Here is a 23,483-nt window from a genome sequence, read left to right as displayed (position 1 = left end):
GTTGTCCTATGTCAGGAATTGGCAAACCTGATCTAAAAGGGACCAGATAGTAAATATTTTTGGCTTTGTGGGCCCACGTCGTCTCTGTCTCAACGACTCAGCCCTGCTGCGGTAGCAGCCACAGACAGTCCGCAAGCAAACCGCCGGGCTCCTGTACGGCTTCCTGTACCCAAGCAGGAGGCAGCCAGGCTAGTCTGCTGCTCCCACGGCTTTGCGGGAGGGTAGCTGCCTTGGTGAAGCCTCTTGTATGACACTGAGGAGGCACGTGACAATGCCAGGGCTCAAAGCCATGTGAAAGCTCTAGCGATTGCAGTGATCTCCCTTCAGATCCACACACGTTCTTCAAAACCAAACTGCATTGCTCTAGTGCCATTAAGCAAAGTGTTCGTTCTATCATCTGCTCTGTCAATGACGTTCGGCCAGAGGTTGCAGGAGCACACCTGTGGGTGGACCAGTTGAGTTTATTATTTGAGGCAGCAAGGGAGAACCCATAGCATGGAAAACCATGAGGTCTCTCAGTAAGAGATTGTTAGAAAGAAACTGTTACAGGATGTGGGTTGTGATCGGGTAGTTTGGGGAGGGTCTAGGGAAGTGTGATTTTGTTCTGAATTGAATGCTGTCAGGAAATGAAGGCAACTCCATGATTGGGAATCTCCGTACATCTAAGCAAACGAGACGGGCACAATTGCATAAACATAAGCTATAATTTGTGAAGAACTAATAATCACTCATTTGGGCCAAGAGAGGGGCGTTAGTATTTTGTGGATGACACATGAGCTTATCACTGTCTGTGCTTCGACAGCATTATGAAGAGGCTGGTTGCTGTGAGATGGTTCTGTCTGGGAGGCCTGGGCCAGCCTCAGAATGTCATGGGTGACTCTGGGTTTCCTTGTTGGCACAGAAAATACCCATCAATTTGCTTTACCCTTGGGATGGGATGTTTTGGCCCCGTCTTTTCATGACCACCCAGTCTCAGTCCAGCCCAGAGTGATTTGCTCATGTGAGGCTGCCCGGTGAGCTAGCCGCGAGCCCTGCCTGCACGTGGGCCACTGCTTGGATGAAGATGGCCAGCAGCCGCTCGCGGCCCTCTAAGATGAGGCTTCCATAGTCCCTCTTGGGCCCACTGCCCAAGGCACCCCTCAACCGACGTGGCACAAATCCATGGCAGGAGTCCACAAAGGCCATGTGTGCAGGTAGATGAGGACGGCGAGGTGGCAGCAACTGCTGAGTGTGGGTCCTGCTGTCCGTCCCTGTAGATGTCAATGAGTGTTTCTACGAGGAGCTCAACGCCTGTTCTGGAAGGGAACTGTGCGCAAACCTGGAGGGCTCGTACCGGTGCGTCTGTCACCAGGAAGCTCCAGCCACATCTCCGCGGAAGCTCAACCTGGAGTGGGAAGGTAACGGCTAGGCTCTCTCAGATGGTGTGGGAATGGCTTAATTCCCATTTGCCCCCGGAATACTCACCAGCAGTGCTTGCAGCTGCAGCATTTGCCCCGAGATAACTTTGCCATGAAATGTCTTGCTTTTATTATTATTTTCACATCACTCTGGTATGTCGACTTTGGAAACAAAAGACACAATTCTCCTTATAGCATTCTGTTTTTAGTAGTGGTGTTTCCATTTACAAAATATAGTGACTCTTGATTGCTGGAAATGTCAAATCCTAGAAAACAGCATTCCTACGTGTGTTGTTAACATTGTTCTCAGACAAGTTGTTGGCCGACAATTCATCTGCTGAACCTGTTTTTCTGAAATAGACGATTCTGATGATTCAGACGATTCTGAGGTTAGTTCTGTTTAGAAATAACTCCAAGAACAGTTTTTATATTTTATTTTCATATTGAAAATCAGTTAGATTTGCTTTAGCCCCAAAGAGTGTGTTGATGTAAAATTAAATGAGTGTTGGCAGTGAGCTGCCCTTTTTGTCTTCGAAACGGGAAAAGGGTGAAGGCATTTTTCAAAGGCTGGATAGTCTTCAGACCATAGAGACTCTTCTTGCTGAGAGGGAACGGCTGGCTCACAGGCACAGGATACACTTAGTTCTCTCAACCATCATTGGTCTCCTAGTGGGCCACTCTTGCCTCCGTTCTTTGGCTTAGGAAATGTTGATGTAGGTGCTATTCACTGTGCTCGGTGCTGGTAATGGAAGCATGCAGAAGCAGGTCCTAATCTCTGTCCGTCTAGTGGATTGTGGAAATGGAGACATTTTAGCGCATGAAAGGGCATGACTGATGTCTGCATTGGAACCACGGGGATAAGCTGGGACTGTCCCTAGCATCGCGGGGTCAGCCTGGGGAGCAGAAGAGCGGGCTGGGCGTTGGGGGAAGCACGTAGAAAAATGTGCCCAGGTCTGTCCCTGTTGGGAGTGGGGAGGGATGTACCAACCAGGACTGGCACATGGGATTGGCTCTGCCATCAAGCAGCTTGGAATAAGAAGTAACTGTGTAATCTGAAATGTAGGAAGGCGCTATAAAGATGATACACTGCGTGCAGGAGTCTAGGGTGTAGAAGGTGGTGGAGAAAGGGATTCAGGCAACATTTTAGAGGTGGAACCTCTGGAACTTACTGATTAATTCAGTGAAGAAGAGGACAAAGGAAAGAAGACGGAATCCAGCTATCTTGACTGAACAATGGAGTAGAGGGTGTTTCCACTGGAGTGGATGGGGAAGATGCGAGCTGTTGTTATTATTGTCAGTAATAGTTACAGCTGAGATGGAGTGAGTGGAGGTGCCAGGATGCTGACTGAGTTGGACACGTGGTGCTGGAGCGCAGAGGTGGGGCTGGGCTGCATATGTGAGTCCAGGGTCACTCGCCTCCAGGTGACACTTAAACCATGGCGTGGCTGAGAGAAGGGAAGAGGCCTGGGGCCTGCGGCCAGAGAACCCCAACAGTGCCAGGTCAGTGCAGGAGGAGAGGCTGCAGAGGACAGGGGTAAGGCAGGAAAACAGCTGGACGGGCGTGTGCAGCCAGGTCAGCAGGGAAGGCTCAGTAAGCCCCAGGCAAGCAAGCAGTAAGCTGGATGGCAAGCAGGGAGGGCACACGCGTGGGTAACAGCGGGGCAGGAAAGCGCCCGTGGGAACTGCGGGGATCTGGTGCCGGCTTCAGGAGAGCAGAAGGGAAGCAGCCAGCAGCCCAGGTTAGGAAGACAGCTGGAGGAGAGAAAGAAGAGAGAACAACTGAGAATCCTGCAGGGAAGCTTGACTATGAAGAGGCTAAGGGGAGGAAAGCCTGGTGTGGAGGAGGCTGTGGACTCCCAGGGGGTCTCTCAGGCAACGCTGATCCCAGCTCTTTCTATTCCCTGTTCCTTTCCAGGTTTTGACTTTATTGAATACAAGTTTGTTTGGTTTTTTTTAACCTTATTTAAATCCTGCTGCATGTGTAATTTTATAAGCTGCTTTCTTCAGTTCCTATAGTGTGTACAAAGTTTCCAAGAAGAATCCTGGTTTTCACCATGACAATTATTGGTAGTTGAAAACTAACAGCTTTCTAAAGCAATCATATAATATTCTTTCCCCTCACGGGAGTACTTCTGTTGCTTCCAGGAGTCTGAAACTGTAGCATTGTGACAAGCGTTACAGAGAATCTCTTTATACCCAATTTGAATTCGTTAATCATTTAATTTGCATGTTCTTTTTCCTTAAAAGGACTCAACAGTGAGGACCATCCCTTTGTTCACAATAACAGCACGGCTGGCAGTTGCCGGCACTTCACATACACTGGGCTCTGCTCTCAGCACTCTGTGGGTATTGCTTCGTTTAGATTCTTAGAATAACCTCAAGAGGCAACTACTCTTCTTACGCTATTTTTTCAGAAGAGGAAATTGAGGGAGACGAAGGTGATTTTCTTGCATAAGATCCCAAGACTGGTTCTCTGCAGACGCACATGAACCAGCTGTTCGTGACTCCCTGCCACCCTCGTCATCCCGACGTCATCTTCCCTAGCAGCCCTCTGGAGGGGACCTGCCTGAGAGTGTGATGGCCTCTCCCCCGTCCTCTGGGGCTGTCCTTTGTCCTGGTGCACTCAGGGAAACCGCCATGCCCTTCCCACCTTCATGAGTGCTTAGGACCAAGAGTCGGTAGAGCTCCAGAAGACTCGAATTATTTTCTTTGGTGTTCCAGAGCCCAACTAGGAAAAGGAGTCTAAGGTTGTGGTTTATTTATTTAATTAATTTTATTTTTTGTAGAGACAGGGTCTTACTCTGTCACCCAGGCTGGAGTGCAGTGGTGTGATCACCGGTCACTGCAGCCTCCAGCTCCCAGGCTCCAACCTCAGCCTCCAGAGTAGCTGGGACCACAGACGTGCACCACCACAGCTGGCTCATTTTTAAATTTTTTGTAGAGACGAAGTCTCACTGAGTAGCCCAGGCTGGTCTTAAGCTCCCAGCCTCAAGAGATCCTCCCTCCTTGGCCTCATAAAGCGTTGGAATTGCAGGCAGGAGCCCCCATGCTCAGCCTAAGGTTCTGATTGGCTCTTCTCGTTGTCCTGTGGGCGAGGGGTGGAGGGAGTGGACCAGTCCCCAGAGCCAGCTGTGGATGTGGTGGGCTCCAGGGTCAGACGTTCCCCCTACCACCAGGAATGTTCCCCTCCTATCAGAATGAGGCTGTGTGGGGAGAGTGGCCTTGCCTTCCGCCTGCTGGCAGATGAATCCCTGGTGCCCCGCAAAGAGCAGGCACTCCACAAACATTTCCTGGATCAATCACGGAAAGAGAGGTTTTTCACAGTGGTCATCCCAAGGATCTCCAGGTGTTAAAAATTTCCAGCCCAGCTCTGGCAGCAAAACACTGAGAACACTCCTGTACCTCGCAGCACGTGGCCTTGAGATCCACTTAGAACTTCGCACCCCATGCACACCCCATGGCACCCCACTAAGTTCTGCAGAGAACCGTCTATAGATTCCTGCTCTGTGGCTTCCAGGGTGAGAATCCTGTCCCTTTCGTGAGCGCAGAAGGTTAGAAAACAGGTATTTTCCGAATAGTTATTTTTACCCTCGTCAGTCATCTGGAAAAATATTAGATTCTATTTACGGTTAGGTCTGTTGGCAGTCACACTCTGCCGTGTTGCTTGGCGCAGTGAGCTGCCAGATTACGTCAGGATACACGGCCGCTCGAGCGACCGCCAAACACAAACAGGGGAGGCTGCGCGGTCCTGGCTTCACTTCTAATAGGGCAGGACACACTAATCCAGTGTTTCCAGTTCAGCAGTTTAGAGTGAATTCCAATTGCACATTGCTAAGGAAACAGCATCCCTGGCACCTTCACTGCTGAACCAGAGATGAGTCATGGCTGCCCAGAAGAAACAAGGGCCAGACTGTCAGACGTGGAGAACCCAGGGTGCTTTACCCAGATAGCGGCAAAGTTCTGAACTTGTGTTCCTAGCTGTGGATGGGGAGGGCTGTGGAGCAGGGGCTCTGGGGCCTGAAGTTTAGATTAACCACATTGCCGTGGCCTTGGGTCATGCAAACACAGAGTCAAGAGCATCATTTTCTAGGCCACATTTAAGGGGGACACTGAAAAGGGTCCCCATTTAAGGGTGACCAAAGGAAGGTGTTCTGGCTAATGAAAACCAAAAACCAAGTGATAGGGGCCTACCCTGGAAGAGAGGAGTCAGGGGTAGAAGGAAGATTTCTAGTTTTAAAATACCGCAAGGTCTGTCCAACAAAAGAGAGATTGGCCTTAGCATGTTAGAAGTTGGTTGGTTGGTTTTACAACACAAAGAAAACTCTCCAAGCTGTGCTGTCCAGCCACGGGAACAGCTGCAGTGAAATTTCGCTAAAGAAGGATTGGGAGAGGCCGGGCGCGGTGGCTCAAGCCTGTAATCCCAGCACTTTGGGAGGCCGAGATGGGCGGATCACGAGGTCAGGAGATCGAGACCAGCCTGGCTAACACGGTGAAACCCTGTCTCTACCAAAAAAAAAATACAAAAAACTAGCCGGGAGAGGTGGCGGGCGCCTGTAGTCCCAGCTACTCGGGAGGCTGAGGCAGGAGAATGGCGTAGACCCAGGAGGCGGAGCTTGCAGTGAGCTGAGATCCGGCCACTGCACTCCAGCCTGGGCGACAGAGCGAGACTCTGACTCAAAAAAAAAAAAGAAGGATTGGGAGATATGTAAGTTTCCTGGGTTTCCTTAACAAAGACCCATGAACTGGGTGGCTTCAAACAAGAGAAATGTATCCTCTCACAGTTCTGAAGACCAGAAATTTGAAATAGTTAGCACTGGGCCCAAATCAGGATGCCAGGAGGGCTGTGCTCCCCAGAGGCTCTGGGAGAATCCATTCCTTGCCTCTCTGCCCTCTGGTGGCTACCGGCATTTCTTGGCTTGTGGCTGCATCCCTCCTACTTCTGTTTTTGTTTTGTTTTGTTTTGTTTTGTTTTGTTTTTTGACAGGGTCTTGCTCTGTCACTCAGGCTGAAGTGCAATGGCACAATCTCGGCTCACTGCAGCCTCCACCTCCAGGGTTCAATTGATCCTCCTAGCTCAGCCCCCCAAGTAGCTGGGACTATAGGCACACATCACCACGTATGGCTAATGTTTGTGTTTTTTTGTAAAGATGGGGGTCTTGCTATATTGCCCAAGCTGGTTTCAAACTCCTGGGCTCAAGCCATATGCCCACTTTGGTCTCCCAAAGTTCTGGGATTACAGATGTGAGCCACCACGCCTAGCCCTACTCCATCTTCAAGGTGAACATCTTTGTTCTTTCTCTATTCCAGCTTCATACTGCCTTCTCCGTTGTGTGTGTGTGTGCATGTGTGTGTGTCTGTGTCTGTGTGCAAATCTCCCCTGATTCTCTCTTATAAGGACACTTGTGATTGCATTTAGGGTGGACCTGGGAAATCCAGGATTATCTTTCCATCTGAAGATACTTCACTGAATCACATCTGCAAAGATTCCTTTTCCAAATAAGGTCACAGTCATAGGTTGCAGGGATTAGGACTTGATATCTTTGAAGGTTGTTATTCAGCCTACTACTGGTGATAGGAAAGCTTAGTAGTAAGGCAAATGAACTTTGCTATTTCTTATTGTTCAGCTTTGCCATATACTACCTACTTGACCTTTCTAGGCCTCAGTTTTGTCCTCTGTAAAATGGGGATCCTAGAAGAACCTATTACTTGGGATTGCTGTAAGGACTAAATAGGATAACATGCCTGGTGCACACAGCACCCAGGAAACATTACCTGTAACTGTGTCACCGATAGCATGGCTGGTTTGTGACATGGAGGTCGTGGGAGGGAGTACTGTAGGGGTCTCACACCAGGGAGTTAATTTATAGCTCCCTGCAAGTTCCTACTGCTGCTATAATGTATACTGCGCAGCTTGGACACTGCAGACATTAACTCATCCTTGTTCCCTCAGTGTTTATGGTGATGCTGGGTGCATAGTAGATGCTCAATAAAAAAAATTGAGCCGTAAGAAATTGGTGCCCTTGTTGGACAAACATGGTCCAATATGGACAATTCCAAATGCTTCAAGATAACAGACTGGAAAAGGGCCACACAGATATTGGATGGGAGCGTTGTCCTCAGGGATAATGCATTTCTTTGGATTAGATGAGATTCTCTTTCCCCAAATGCTCACGATCTCTCCTAGAAATCACTGATGGCAGCTTCTGCAGATGCCTCCGAGGGCTTTCACAGCATTTGAAATTCCAGATTTGCAGGTCCCCATCCAGTGATCCAAAAACCCACTGGCATCTTAATTTAAAGAGTAAACATATTTATTAAAAGAGACAAAGCATGCATTGCCAGCCCTGTACCCTTTGAGACTTCTTTCCAAACACCATTCGTCTGCGTTCTTTTCAAATAAGTACGGGTGCCCTTTTAATTTTAACTCCGCTCTGCTGAGAAGCTCGCCTTATACAATGCGCTTTTAAATGGCCCGTAATCTGGGTGGGCCATCTGTTGTCCCACCCATGTGCTCTCTCACTCTGCGTCAAGTTTGATATCTGAATGGCGACAAGGAGGCAAGGTTGGAGCCCTGGGTGTGGACTGGGGGCTGCTGTTCAAGCCGCTGGGCTTGCTCGTGGCCGCCCCACTTTCCTGTTTGCAGGGCGTTTTGCTGTCACACCATCCTCCACTGACATGGATAAAAAAATGCTTGGGGCTGTGTCCTGACTGTACAAAAATAGAACAGTCAGTGCTTTTAGCAGACTTTTTGGAAAAGAAATTGTAGCCCTTCCTTCCTTTTTCAGTGAGACATACGTTCCCAAGGAACAGACTTTAAAAAGCTGGGTGGTTGTTAGAAGGCCAGGCAGTGGGGGGTCTTTTTGATTCCCGGGTTCTGGTGACCCTGGAGATGGGGGTGCCACCCACAATCTCAGGTCCCAAGCTTTGGGCGACCCTCAGTTGAAGCATTTCTGCTTTTCTTGCCACTAAAGAAAATATCATAAAGAATGAATCCATGTCTGTGTCTCTGATCAATATGCCAAAAATCACTGGATAATCCTGTAAAAAGTATAGATGTGTCTTTTAAAAAATACATTCTACCCCACATCCTAGGAGTGTTATTAGGACACATCAGAATTTGGATGGATGTCACTGATCCCGTCCGAGTGAAGTCTGTGCAGATTCCCATAACAGATGCTCATCTACTGGGAGGTGGAGCGGCAGAGTTTTCAGTGGGGGAGCTCACCTACACAGGGCCCAAGACTCAAAAGAGGCAGCTCAGTCTCGGATTGGAAGGAAGAGACAGCAGGGCTATGTCGCGTGGTGGTGACTGGGCACTAAATTGGATTCTGAGCCTCTTGGCAGCCAAGGCGAAAAGGGAAATGAGCTGGATAGTGTTGGTTTTTTTTTCAATTTGTTATTGAGAGAAAGCGGGCACATGTGTCTAAAAACAGAATTTTTTTCATGATACTAGAAAGTGTATATCCTACCAATCCTTACATAAAAGGCTTTGGGAAGCCACACATTATAAAATTATTATTTTCTTTACCATGGTTTTGCAAAATATATTTTTTAAAATTCTTCATTGCTTGTTTTTATAGAATTTAAACTCTCATGTGAAAATTTTGGTGACTAGACTGGGGGCCATCTACTTTTTATATAATTCTTGCTGCCCAGATACTTGCTGTACAGCCAGAATTTTTTTTAAACAAAAAAGAGCTTCAATGCTATTTGAGCACTGGCATATATGTAGGTTGGAACATCAGAGCTTTGCTCCCTGAGGCATGGATTTCAATAGGAAAGCATAAAAAAGGCAATAAAGGAAGCTCAGCCTGGTTTCTGAGTCCTGCTTCCTGACGAGGCCATCGTTTACGGCGTGATGAGTCAGCCCAGTGCAGACGTTCTCGTGCAAATGACCAAGTGCTTGTCATGAATCAGAGCAGCCCAGGGCCCTGGGAGAAGCTAGCAAGGCAGCATTTGTAGACGTGGCACAGAAACCTTACACTGTCGTGGCCACTGCTACAAATGTTTTCTGTACAATGACTGCCAACGGGTCCTCAGCGAGAGTGTCCTGACTTTCTAGTAACCACCGATTCTGGATCCCAAGGAGCCCCACGACTCAATGCTATTCATTGTGTAGACAGAGGCACACTTGGATGACTCCTACACACTAACTTGGCTCAGTGATAGAGAGGCTGAGATTTCAACCTCAGACCTCTTGCTTCTCCATTTCATCTCAACTATCCCCATCACTGAATGCAATCCTGAGCTACCTTCCAAAATTACTCAGAAGCCTAGAGAGAGAGAAGATTGATATTCTGTTTTGAATGAATGGGTTTCATTTATAATTGGAAAAAAAATAAAAACAAACAAAAAAACAGCAAGTGGGCCAGGCGTGGTGGCTCACACCTGTAATCCCAGCACGTTGGGAGGCTGAGGCGGATGGATCACGAGGTCAGGAGATCAGGATCATCCTGGCTAACATGGTGAAACCCCATCTCTACTAAAAATACAAAAAAATTAGTAGGGCATGGGGGTGAGCACCTGTAATCTCAGCTACTTGGGAGGCTGAGACAGAATTGTTTGAACCGGGGAGGTGGAGGTTGCAGTGAGCCGAGATCGCACCACTGCACTCCAGCCTGGGCGACAGAGTAAGACTCTGCCTCAAAACAAAAAACAGAAAACAGCGAGTGCTGTCCTGCATGGGTCAACTTGATCAATAAATCAGTGAAAACCAAGTTGAGACGAGGCTGTGTTACCTGCTTCAGAAGATAAAGCCGCCCTCGCCGACCCTTTGCTCGTCTTCTCTTCCTGTGCTTTCGTAGATTGTCCTCCACTCAGTGACTACGTGGTCCTCAACGTCACCAGTAGCAGTTTTCAAGTATCCTGGCGTTTAAATTCTACGCAGAACCACACTTTCCATGTCTGGGTTTACCGGGGTACGGAGTTGCTCAGGAGCGTCAAGACACAGGGCCAGGCACTGGCGGTGGCTGGGCTGGAGGCTGGAGTGCTGTACAGGGTGAAGACCAGCTACCAGGGGTGTGGGGCCGACGTCTCCACCACGCTGACTGTCAAAACTGGTAAGGCCCCCAGTCAGAGACCCACGTTAGCTTGTGCACTTGTCTTTCTATACCAGTTCCATGGCCTTAGCACGTTGCATTGTTCTTCCTATAACCAGGGCACCAGAAGTCACTGACCGTCCCGCACTTCCTCCCTCCCCTCCCAGTTATCCCACTGCCTGCCCGGCATTGCACCGGCCCGCTGGCGCCTTCACGGGCTCCCTCGCTTCCCCACATCTCACCCTGTTCGGGGTTCACTCTGCTGTGTGAGGGGACAACATGTGGAATCGGAAGAACCAATAAGGCATCAGCTAGAGTGAAGCAAAGGAATAAAATAATAATAAAGCAGAAGGCGGCAGCTCCTGGCAGGCAGATCAGGACCCTGCCTGCTTACCCCACAGCACTGAGGCCGTCTAAGTTCCCTCCCTGACAGGGGAGAATCGCTGACGTTTTCATGCCTCGCTTCCCTACTGATGCATGTAAAGTGAATGCCTTGCCCACCACATTTGTGCTGGGACGAAATGTTTTTGCTTTTCGAGACAGGGACTCACTATGTCACCCAGGCTGGAGTGCAGTGGTGCGACCACAGCTCGCTGCAGTCTTGACTCCCTGGACTCAAGTGATCCTGCCACCTCAGCCTCCCTCGTAGCTGGGACCACGGGCACATAGCACCACACCCGGCTAAATTTTTTTATTTTTCGTAAGGATGGAATCTTGCCATGTTGCTCAGGCTGGTGTCAAATTCCTGGGCTCGAGTGATCCCAAGAGGAAACTTTTGTCCCCAAAACACATGATGCACACATGAACTCGGCACGTTGTCGGGAAGGAGCCGGTGTGGCCCGTCTGGGTCTGTCCCATGTGGCCCACTTGGCTCTGCCCGTGACTTGCTCCCCACTTGCCTGGTGCCCAGTGGTGCCTAGACTTGGTCAGGTGAGGCCTGGATGGTGGAACTTCTCCCCAAGGCTGGCCTCCGTGGCTGTGGGATGTGAATGTGGGGTTGCTGGGGCTCCATTCTGGTCCTGGGTTCTCGACGTGTGTGTCCCTGATGTAGAGCCGGTGGGAGCCCCGGGCTGTGGGCTTTGGGCTTCACGTCTCAGCAGAGAGTGCAGAGCATAGAAATCGCTGCCTAAAGACCATACTGGGGCCTTTCTCGCTCACAGAGGCTAATGCTGGTGACAGTGAGTGGTGGCGGAGAATGAATGGTGGAATGTGGCTCAGCCCTGCATCCTTTTCAAACTGATTTGGGGTGAACCTCAAGCTAAGTCCTCATAGCAGCCAGCATGGGCATCCAGAGAGCCCCGAAGCACCCCGGCCATGCTCGACACAAGCCCTCCACTGTGCACGCAGCTTCCCATTCCAAGCTGACTCCACCTCATCTTCTCATTTCATTTCCAAAGTACGCCGGGACTAAGGGGAGGAGGAACTCTTTTCCCTCTTTGGAAACTGAGGCCTGAGAGGCAGTTCCATTATAGAGCCATCCTCCAGGTGCAAAATTGATCTCTATGGGAAATGCAATAGGAACTTGCAGCTCCCTGCCCACCCCACCAACCCCATGCGCTCACCCTCCCCACCCTACCAAGCCTGTGCCCTCACCCTCCCCACCAATCCCGTGCCCTCACCCTCCCCACCAATCCCGTGCCCTCACCCTCCCCATCCCACCAAACCCGTGCCCACCCCACCCTCCCCACCCACCAACCCGTGCCCTCCCCACCCTCCCCACCCACCAACCCGTGCCCACCCCACCCTCCCCACCCTACCAACCCCATGCCCTCACCCTCCCCCACCCCACCAACCCCATGCCCTCACCCTCCCTACCCACTAACCCCATGCCCACCCCACCCTCCCCACCCCACCAACCCCATGCCCTCACCCTCCCTACCCACTAACCCCGTGCCCTCACCCTCCCCACCCCACCAACTCCGTGCCCTCACCCTCCCCACCCCACCAACCCCATGCCCTCACCCTCCCCACCCACTAACCCCATGCCCGCCCCACCCTCCCCACCCGCCAACCCCGTGCCCTCACCCTCCCCACCCCACCAACCCCGTGCCCTCAGGAAAAAAATACCTACATTCCAATGTCAGGCACAGATAATTTGGAAGACTCTAGAAGACTCCTGAATTACCAACCTATTCCACTTCCCAGCCTTGATTTTCTTTCCTTTTCCAGATTATAAAAATGCCCTTCTTTTGTAGAGCCCTTTTTGAAGGAGCCAAATTTGCTTTAAAGGCCTTGTCTAATTCCACCTTGTCATGAGCCTGTGACACCAGGAGGCAGCAGGGCAGGTGTTACAGTGGCACCTGATGCCCAGAGCCTCCAGGGAGTCCAATTCCCAGGGTCCTGGAGGAGGCCGCTGGTCCACGAGGCTCTACGATATGTCGGGGCCTGAGAATCAGAGGCCACAAGGAGTGCTCCTCCCTCTTGCTAAGATGGGAGATTCACAGGGGCCCCAACTGGAAATATACAATATATGACATTAGTGGCATTTCTGCAGCCTTAAGTGTGGCGTGCATAGGTGACACACTCTCTGATGGCCCGTAGTTTGCCAGCTGGGAGAGAGCCAGGGTGGGGCACAGCTGCGGGTGGCTGTTAGATAACCAGAGAAATGTGCAGAATTGCAGCCGACCTGCTCCTGTGCCTGCCGACGCTTGGGTTGTGCATGCTGAGTTTCTTTTCATAATGAGAGACGAATATTCCCGTGTCCCATCTTGAACCTTTTTTTCCATCTTTGCTTATGTCCAAAAATAATGCAACCTCCCTTGTAAGTGAGCAACCCTACCAGTTTGACTGGCTGAGTACGTTCTTGAGAGATGGGACTTTCAGGGCTAAATTCTGGAACGTCCCAGGCAGGTTGGAACCCTTCGGTCACCCTGATGTTGGGGGCCTGAGTAAGGGCCCTGTGTGAGTACCCGCTGGGCCCTGTGGTTATGAATAGGGCAAAGGAAAGCAGCAGCCACCCCATGGGAAAGGACCCTCCATGCACTGGTTGAATCCCAGTTCCTGTGGGTACGGGCTGTGTGTGACGTTTGTACCTCCTTCCTGGGATGTCTCTGCCCTGGACATAAAAGTGATTGTTTATTCTTTCGTTTCTTATGTTTATTTCCCCCAATTAGGATACCTCAATCCAAGATTCATGCCCCAACCTATTAAAAAAAATTCTCCGCTAAAGAGTAGGCTTCATGGAAAACATTAACAGACAAGTGTGTGACTTTTGACCACAGGCTAATTTGTTTCACTGTCTGTCTCAGATGCCCAGGTATTTGAAGTCACAATAAAGATTGTAAACCACAACCTGACAAAGAGGTTACTCAACCACAGCAGCATGGAGTTCCAGGACTTTTCTAGACAACTGCTTCAAGAGGTAAAGCCACAATGAGACATAAAAATCTTTTCTTGGGCGTTCTGAGTGAGGACATCAAACACAAGCCAATTCCTGCCCAGCTCTTCCTCTGGGATTGTGGCAAAAATACATGTTACTGCAGCTCCAGGGGAGGCCAAACCCAAATTGCACAGTGATTCCTCAAAAGCTTCCCCCCTGCTTTTATGGGGTGCTTAATCCAGATACGGGGCCGATCCATCTTTAAAATATGTGCCTTTATTCAAATGGTCTACACCATTTAATCCCACTGCCGGATTTTCTGTGGAACCTTCTGTCTGAGGGCTCTGTCTTCCAGCTCTGGGGTAGCTTCATTAGCAAAGTGTTTACCAGCAATCACGGCATCCATTCCTCCCTCGTGACTAAAGGGGGACATCAGCAGACAGCCAGGGAGAAGCAAGCCAGTGGGAAGCACATCTATCCACAGATGGTGCATTGGAGGGAAAAGTGACTTCCTAAGCTGCCAAGAATCACATAAGGTCTGAGGTTTTACCCTCCCTGCAAACTAACAAGTGAGTCTACCACAGTGTCATGCATGCTGGCAGAAGACACGAGACTTCTGGGCCAGAGACAGAAGACCGTATTACTCACAGCACAGCAGGCAGCATGCGTGTGCTGTTGTGCCAGTTCCCCTTCCTGCACCAGAGTCCCACAGAGGTGATGCAGAGGGGCCCAGGGGCATGAAGCACATAAAGTGGGTCTGCACCTGAGCTGAGGAACCCCAACCCTAGGGAACCTGAATCTTTTATAATGGGCGCAAGCACTTGCTCCAGAAGGACACATTATCTGTTAAATCAGACAGTAACAAACCTGCCCTTTGCTTTGGAGGGAGCCATTATCTCTCCCTCCCAAGGCTGTTCACTATGCAAACATCCTTGGAAAGATATTCTGGAACAAAAGGGCAGTTAGTGCTTCTACTTGCAAGATGTGTAGAAATGCCAGAGACCCACAGAGCATTGCTTCCCAACATTCGCCTGCAGGGGGAATCCAGTTTTCATTGTTTTCAGAGAACTCCCTCCCTTTTTTAATGTTAACTCACTTGTGTGTGCAAGTATGGGTTGGCAGAAAGGCGGGGAATCAGGCTGGTATCTCCCTTGCTTGGGCGTGGGTAACCCTAAGCACCTGGCTCTGTGTGCATGTTTTCTGCGGGATACAGCCTAGTAAGTGGGGGGACAGCTCCAAAGAGCCGTAGGCATTGTCCCTTGATGGGGCCTCTCCATCTATCAATCCATTTATCAATCAATCCAATAGTCTTTCTCACACACTCACGCAAATGACCTTCATACCAGTTTTCAGGACACTCGGAGGGGATTGTCCATCTGATGCTCCATGACTGGGAGCTTGATTGCAGTGGTCACTGTGAGTCCCCAGCACACACCAGGCCAGGCCTGGCCGTCCCAGGGAAAGCCCAGCTAAGGTGCTGTGAATGGACCTCCCTACTTGCTCTGAGAGGTCGGTCGCTGGGTGCCTCCTCTTGATTGTAGAGGAGAGAAATGGCTCCATGAACCTTCCACTGGTCACACCTGGAACCCTGCTTAACGGTCATGAAGACGTTGATGGACGTCTGCTGTCTGAGTAGCTGTTGCCTCTTCTTGGCTAGGTCGAGAGCTCCTTCCCGCCGGCGGTGTCTGACTTGTACCGGAGTGGGAAACTGAGAATGCAGATCGTGTCTCTCCAGGCAGGAAGCGTGGTCGTGAGGCTCAAGCTCACCGTGCAGGACCCTGGGGTTCCCGTGGGTGTCTCCACGCTGGCCCCCATGCTCCGGCCCCTGTTGGCAAGCACAGTGTTCCAGATTGACCGGCAGGGGACACGTGTGCAAGGTACAGCCCAGCCACCCGCCCTGCTGCCTGGTGCCCTCCAGCTCAGAAATCCTCTTGGTGACTTTGAGTCAGTCTTTCCTTTATTTAAAAGGGTAAAGAAATGCAAATCCTATTCTATCTTCCTCCACCGGAACCGGGGGCCAGGGCAGTAGCCCTGAACAACCAGCCCACCTGTGTCTCCTCGGTCAGCCCAGACCCTGACCCTGAGTGAAATGGGGCTGGAAGGTCCTCTCGGGGAAAAGGGACAGAAGTTCACTGTGTCTGTGGTCAGGGCCCCCCAGCACTTCCAGGCAGCTAGACAACTGCCCACATGTGGGTCTCTTTCTTTTTTTTTTTTTTTTTTTTTGTTGGGACAGAGTTTTGCTCTTGTTGCCCAGGCTGGAGTGCAACGGCACGATCTCGGCTCACTGCAACCTCTGCCTCCTGGGTTCAAGTGATTCTCCTGCCTCAGCCTCTCCAGTAGCTGGGATTACAGGCGCCGCCACCACACCTGGCTGCGGGGCCAATGGGAGCAGTGTGCAGCGTCCTGCCCTGGGCTCCTGCCTGCTCTGCGCCCTTGCCTGGCCAGCCTGGGAGGGTGCAAAGGCTTGCTGGCAGCTCTTTCTGCTCCCACACCTGCCTCTTCCTCTGAACTGGAGGGCCGGCAAGCCTCAAGGCGTAATGCAAGACTAAATACAGCTGTCAGCGCCTTCCTCTGAGCTTGCTTGGGAGCTGTCTGGGGGGACGGAGGAGTGAAGACTAGGTGAATCACCACACACCAAAATAGACACGAGGTGCTTGGTGGTTTGAGCCAGCGGCTTGCTTGGTGCCTCTGCTGTCCTTCATGGACTGCAACCCAGCCAGCCTAGGCTCCAAACCCAACCCGGAGCACCCCTAGGAGAGTTACTGGTCAGCTGGAGGTTGAGTAGCACCCCAGGAAGAGGTGTGGGTTAGCACCAGCAGTGTTCTGATGGCAAGGCAGCCCCCAGGCCATGCCAGGGTGGTGGCATAGCTGTTGTGGCAGCTGACGAGCTTGCTGTTCTCCAGGGAGGCTGCTTCTGTGGAGACCGCAGGAAGCACAACAGAAAAAAAGCCATGAAATGAGACTCTGAGCACTCAGCGGCAGGGTTTTCTTTGCACAGAACTGAACTGATCCCACATCGTGGCTTAAATTCCAACTGAATTGGAACTTCTGTGGCATGCTGGGCGTGAGTTCGTTCCTGAGTACCTCCACCAGCAGCTCTGCAGAAGCACAGAAGGCACTGTCACCACCCAGCGGGGCCTGGCCCCTGATGAGCTCAGCCACCCCCCTGGGAACTACATTGTCCTTGTCCTCCCCATTTCTCCCCAAGGCGGGCCCCCCAGTGACATGACATCACATGTCTTTGGGGCACAGGAGGAGGAGCACACCTGTGGAGACACGTGGGTGCTCTAGAATGGCGTGGGAAGTTCATGTTATACTCAGCTGGACCCCACCCCGGGCATGGGAAGTTCATGTTATACTCAGCTGGACCCCACCCCCCGCGTGGGAAATTCATGTTATACTCAGCTGGACCCCACCCCGGCGTGGGAAGTTCATGTTTACTCATCTGGGCCCCCACCCCCGGTGTGGGAAGTTCATATTATACTCAGGCGGACCCCCCCCCCCGGCGTGGGAAGTTCATATTATACTCAGCTGGACCCCACCCCAGCGTGGGAAGTTCATGTTATACTCAGCTGGACCCCCACCCCCGGCGTGGGAAGTTCATGTTATACTCAGTTGGACCCCCACCCCCGGCGTGGGAAGTTCATGTTATACTCAGCTGGACCCCCACCCCCGGCGTGGGAAGTTCATGTTATACTCAGTTGGACCCCCACCCCCAGCGTGGGAAGTTCATGTTGTACTCAGGCGGACCCCCACCCCCAGCGTGGGAAGTTCATGTTATACTCAGGCGGACCCCACCCCCGGTGTGGGAAGGTCATGTTGTACTCAGCTGGACCCCCACCCCCAGCGTGGGAAGTTCATGTTATACTCAGGCGGACCCCACCCCCGGTGTGGGAAGGTCATGTTATACTCAGCTGGACCCCCACCCCCGGCTCAATTACTTTTCCGTTTCTTGGTTGAGACACTAAGTATTGGAGAATGTTGGCACAACAAAGAGAGAGGAGAAAGCATTTCAACTTTTGGGGTGTGGAAACAGAGAATAAAGAAGAGAGGGTTAGATGCGCACCTGTGGGTGCTAATATCATCCAAAGAAACCAACATTTCCTAATCTTTGCCCCCAAGTAAGCCAACCGATGTGAAGGTGGGCACGGGCAGGCCATAAGCTTGTCATGAGAGTGTTGGACGAATGCCCCACTTCTGCCCCAAAAGTGCCCCTGCTCCCGGCCGTTCACTGCAAAGATGGCTAGGAAGGACTCCTTCCAGCATGGGTCTGTCTTCTGATCACTCTCTGGCCATTTTCTCATGGGTTTTGTCTTGTGTCTACCCCTGGCAGACTGGGACGAGTGTGTGGACAGCACAGAGCACGATTGCTCGCCGGCTGCCTGGTGCATCAACCTGGAGGGCTCCTACACCTGCCAGTGCCACACCACCAGGGACGCCACCCCTTCCCGCGCAGGCCGGGCCTGTGAGGGTACGTGTCGACCCCCCTGCCAACTCTGAGAAGGCCTCCTGCCCGAGAATCTGGGGGTGGGGCAAGGTCCAATTCTCCATCGGCACAGCGCTGAGGACCTATGGTAATGTTAGGGACCTACAGAAATGTTTTCATTTCCATTTCTTTTAAAATCAGAAGAAAGAAATTAATAGAAGGATAGTAAATATACATAAAACAATGAATCTAGCCTGGATTACACTCATCGCTATCCAGATGTCATTATAAAATGTAATTTTTGATAAATTTTTAAGTGGAGGGGTGCAGGGGTCCATGAAGGCCAAGTTCCTTGGGCCCACAGAAGTCAGGATGCAGCCCGGGGCAAGGGATTCCTCCCTAGGTGGCCTGGAGCCCAAGAAGGGGTGGAAGCCCAGAGAAGCTGGAGAGGGGCTCGATGGGGGCCGCTGACCTCTAGTCCTGCCGTATCAGCCCCCAGTCTTTTCTGTGGGCCCGTTCTGATGAGAGGGTTGGGGATACCTGGGGTGCTGAGCTGAGCAGCAGGAGGAGGCCATGTGAGGGCCTAAAAGGCAGTGACTGGTGAGCCATGTCGGCCCGGATGCAGGCATGGCAGAGGCGCCCAGCCACCGGCTGCCAGCCCCCACTGAGGCCTTTCTAGCTGGGAGGAGCAGCCGAGACCTGTTCTCTGGGGAGAATGTTTCTTAGACACTGCAAGTGCTGCTCTGCTTCCTAACACCCACACCTTGTCTTCTCCTGTTTTTCTTATTTGCCTAACGTCCTGCAAGTCGATGACAGCATCCAGCACCAAGTCCCACACTGAGCACAAACCTGGGGGAAACTGTCCCATTTTCCCAGAGTCCTGATGGATTAATCTGAGGCCTGTGAGAACCAAGCCCTGCATTTTCAAGTCCGGGTTTTGTAGCCCCCCGGGTGGATCCCTCACCCTCAGCTTCAGTCTCCTCATTTATCCAGTAGAGAGGCGTGACTTGCCTTCGGAGATTCCCCGGGGAGCCTGCAAACATGAGCCCATTAAACTCTCCCGAACGCTGGCTGAAGCCGCCTGCGGCGCTGGCCAGGTCCACGCGGGGATGCACAGCAGTCCTGCTAGACAGTTGTGCTGCCCTCCTGGGAGGCTCTTAGTCATGGGTGGGATCCAGCAGGCTCTGACAGTGGATGTTTCTTGGCAGGTGACCTGGTGAGCCCCACGGACAATGGGCTGTCTGCGGCGACAGGGGTAACGGCCCCAGCTCTTGGCACGGGAACAGCAGCCCTCGGCCTAGAGAACTTGTCACCCAGCCCTGGGCACCCTCAGGGCACCCTGGCAGCAGGCCAGGACTGGGCCCCAGGGCCCCCGCCCAGGAGAGGAGGCAGCAGTGTGGTCGGGTATGACAGGAACAGCACAGGAAAAGGCGAAGAGCAGGAGGCGCCCAGCACTGCCCTGGGTCTGGGGATGGACCAGGGGAGTCCCAGCGAGGTGAACCCCAGCCAGGGGAGCCCCAGCCAGGGGAGCACCAGCCAGGGGAGCCCTAGCGAGGTGAACCCCAGCCAGGGGAGCCCCAGCCAGGGGAGCACCAGCCAGGCGAGCACCAGGCAGGCGAGCACCAGCCAAGGGAGCCCCAGCGAGGTGAACCCCAGCCAGGGGAGCACCAGCCAGGGGAGCCCCAGCGAGGTGAACCCCAGCCAGGGGAGCACCAGCCAGGCGAGCACCAGGCAGGCGAGCACCAGCCAGGGGAGCCCCAGCCAGGTGAGCCCCGGTCATAGGAACACTATTGGGGTGATAGGCACCACCTCCTCCCCGAAGGCTCCTGGGTCAACCCACAGCTTCCCTCCTGGGGCCACAGATGGCCCACTGGCCCTCCCTGGACAGCTACTGGGAAACTCCACCATGGAGCCACCCTCCTGGCTTTCCCCTACTGAGGACCCCACCGGCCATGTGATGTGGCATGCCACCCGTTCCACATGGGAAACACTTCTGAATCCCACGTGGCTGCAAAATGAGGACAGTGGACCCTCCGGTTCTGTCGACCTGCCATCGACCCCCACCCTCACACCTCTGAAGACCCCTGCCTGTGGTGAGTTCCTCGAATGGTGCATGGGGACTAGGACTAATAGGACCCATAGCCTGTGTGAGCCTCTGAAAGCTCCCGCGGCCATGGAGTCGCAGGCTGCTAGCAATGCTCAGGCAGCAGCCTCATCTTGTGCGTGAGGAAACGGAGGCGCCCAGCAGCTGGTTTCTGGTTGAGTTAGGAAGACAGCTTGGTCCCCTTGCCTGTCCCAGCCCTCTCTTCCCCACGTCTTAGGGCTCCCTGTCTGCAGCCGTTGGGGCAGAGGTCTGCCTTCAGGAGCAGGCACTGCGGCTTACTTGTCGCATTAGGTACTGGAGCCATCCCCTGAGGCATTGACCACCCCCGCTGTCCTGCCTCCTAGCAGAGCTGTGCCCCCGCCTGCCCCAGCCCCAATCAGTGTGATGACACCCCCACAACAACTCTGCACCCCCCAGTAATGCTGCCCTCCCATAGCTGTTCTGCACCCCTCCGTTGTTACGTCATCCTGCCAAGCATTCTGCAGCCCTGCAGCTGCTCTGCACACCAAAGTGGGCCGCACCCCAGCTTTTGTGCACCCCCAGCTCTCCCAGCTGTTCTGCACTTCCTCAGAGATTCTGCATCTCCCCAGCTGCTCTGTATCTGCCCAGCTGTTCTATATGTCTCAGAGATTCTGCATCTCCTCAGCTGTTCTGTATGTTCCCTGCTGTTCTACATCTGCCCAGTTGTTGTATACGCCCCAGAGATTCTACATCTCCCCAGCTGTTCTGTGTCTCCCCAGCTGTTCTGCACCTCCATAGGTGTTCTGCACTTTCCCAGCTGCTTTGTGCTCCCTCAGCTGTTCTACACCCACAGTTCTATACTTCCCCAGCTGCTCTTCACCCCAGATGTTGAACCTCCACAGATGCTCTGCATTGTCAGCTGTTCTACACCCCCAGTTGTTTTTTTTTTACCACCTAAGTGTTCTGTACCCCCATCCGCTCTACACATCCAGGGTTTCTGCACCCCTCAGCTGTTCTGCACCTGTAGTCATACCGTAACCCCAGCAGTTCCATGTTACCTGTGGAAGATTGAGCCATCACCAAGCCCCCAGGTGACATCTCAGGAGAGTCACAGCAGCTCTGTGCAGGAATTGGGTCTCGGCCATGACAGCCCTGTGAGCTTGCAGAGCTAGTCTGCCTCTGGATTTCATGCTAATGAACTGTTACATGTGATCTTCCTCAATGCATTTCCTCTGCTAAGCAGGCTCTAAGACTAAACTCTTAAGCCCATGTAAGTCAGTATTACCGAGGGCCCTGAGGTCCTCCTGTAAGAATGGTTCTCTAGCCAGCATTGTCACCAGTATCGACCCCTAGTTGGATCCTGGGTAAATCCACCCAGGGGTCAAGAGTAGACGGTCCCTCTGAGGCGCCACCAAGAACCTGCTCAAGAGGCCTTCATTTTGGGGGGTCCAGGGGCCTCAGGGATGTATATGAGCCATTTGCTGAAACAAAACCAAACCAGAAGCCATTTGCTATCATCCTGAGGAGGGGCAAGGATGCAGGCCCAGGAAGCCCACGCTTGGGAGGTTTGTACAGGATCCTACTCAACCATCACTTTGGCGGCCATCACCTGCAAATCGCTCATGTCCCCACGGTGATGAATTTGATTTTTGGCATTGGGCGAGGCTTCTTTTCTCTTAGAAATGGCTTGATTTTTAATTTTGGTGTTTCTATTCCACTTCCCAGTTCCTGTCTCCATTGGGAGGATCGTGGTCTCCAATGTGACCAGCACAAGCTTCCACCTGGCGTGGGAGGCAGGTCTTGCTTTGGACTCCGCCTTCCAGCTCACTCTGACTTCCGCATGGAGCCCCACCGTGGTCCTGGAGACCTGGAACACAAGTGTGACGGTGTCGGGGCTGGAGCCTGGCGTCTTGCACCTGGTTGAGATCGTGGCCAAAGCATGTGGGAAAGAAGGTGCCAGAGCTCATCTGAAAGTGAGGACAGGTAATGGGCTTCCATTTGGTTTTTTGTTTTGTTTTGTTTTTTGTTTTTTGGGTTTTTTTGAGACGAAGTCTCGCTCTGTCACCCAGGCTGGAGTGCAGTGGCCGGATCTCAGCTCACTGCAGGCTCTGCCTCCCGGGTTTATGCCATTCTCCTGCCTCAGCCTCCCGAGTAGCTAGGACTACAGGCACCGCCACCACGCCCAGCTAATTTTTTTGTATTTTTAGTAGAGACGGGGTTTCACTGTGTTAGCCAGGATGGTCTCGATCTCCTGACCTCGTGATCCGCCCGCCTCGGCCTCTCATTTGTTTTTAAAGAGAGGAATAAAAAGTATGAAAAAGGCTTTCCGTGGGTTAAGGCTTAAGAGAGCTGGATTAGTTTGTGGGCTGCTAGGTGTCATTGTTCCTCTCAGCTTAGGGACATCTGGCTGGCTTCAGCAGGCATGCAACGACGGCCAGGCAGGAGGCGGCTTATTCAGGAAAAGGCATTAGGCAACCCGCCGGCTCTGAGGCGGCGGCAGAGTGCTGCAGACTGTGCCTGGTAGGCTGCGGGTGTGGCTCCCCTGTGTCCTCTTGGGGAAGCAACTCAGCTGTTGAGCTGCATCCACTCCCTCTGATCTCAACAGTCTCAGAGGACTTGGCTTTCAGGAAGGACATCAACCGACAACCGGCAGTCACACGGATGATCTGTGAGCAGCCCGCCAGAGCCTGGGGCCACAAACTAAAGAATTGAGCAATAATGAATCAAACATAGACTCCACTGCGTTCAAGCTGGGCGGTGACCACATTACATCTATTTGGATGAAATTCCTCTTTTCTTTTCATTTGCGTCGCCACCTGGGTATTTTCTTATGTGTACCTTACCTGGATAGTCAAGGGCATGTCTGATGTCGCAGGCTGGTTTTCACACCGTGGCAGTTTCCCAAGTGTTAATAGCAGTGGTCTGCACGGTCGGGTGCGCACCCCTTGAGGGAGGTGTAAGATGGTTTTCACACCGTGGGCAGCATTGATAGCAGTGGTCTGCATGGTGGGGTGCACATCCCTTGAGGGAGGCATAAGATGGCCTATTGGGATGCAGTAACAGAAGTTGAGAACTTCTATGTCTGTGCTTTAAAGTACTAATCAGCCATGGCCTGAGAAATTAGAGAACAGAGGGAGTGCATGACGTGAACTGTGCAAGTTCACAAGCAGCTGGAGAAGAGGGAGATCAGTGCTGGCTGGACGGTCAGGCAGGGTGGCCCTGGGGTCTGAGAACCAGA

General features: G+C 52.4%; 1 protein-coding gene across 1 annotated transcript in view; it reads left to right on the top strand.

Moving 5' to 3' along the window:
* Positions 1 to 23,483, top strand: part of UMODL1 (uromodulin like 1) — a 67,899-nt gene that overhangs the window by 16,360 nt on the left and 28,056 nt on the right. The window contains exons 6-13 of the mRNA XM_050785683.1: positions 1,257 to 1,397; positions 10,202 to 10,456; positions 13,684 to 13,796; positions 15,412 to 15,631; positions 18,088 to 18,225; positions 19,389 to 19,735; positions 19,781 to 20,273; positions 21,971 to 22,228. Coding sequence (XP_050641640.1) covers positions 1,257 to 1,397; positions 10,202 to 10,456; positions 13,684 to 13,796; positions 15,412 to 15,631; positions 18,088 to 18,225; positions 19,389 to 19,735; positions 19,781 to 20,273; positions 21,971 to 22,228 — 1,965 coding nt within the window. The remainder of the gene's footprint in view (positions 1 to 1,256; positions 1,398 to 10,201; positions 10,457 to 13,683; positions 13,797 to 15,411; positions 15,632 to 18,087; positions 18,226 to 19,388; positions 19,736 to 19,780; positions 20,274 to 21,970; positions 22,229 to 23,483) is intronic.

This window comes from Macaca thibetana, chromosome 3, assembly GCF_024542745.1.
Source record: "Macaca thibetana thibetana isolate TM-01 chromosome 3, ASM2454274v1, whole genome shotgun sequence".
NCBI classification, from domain to species: Eukaryota; Metazoa; Chordata; class Mammalia; order Primates; family Cercopithecidae; genus Macaca; species Macaca thibetana.
The sequence above is the reverse complement of the archived record's forward strand: the minus strand, read 5'-3'. Positions and strand labels throughout refer to the sequence as shown.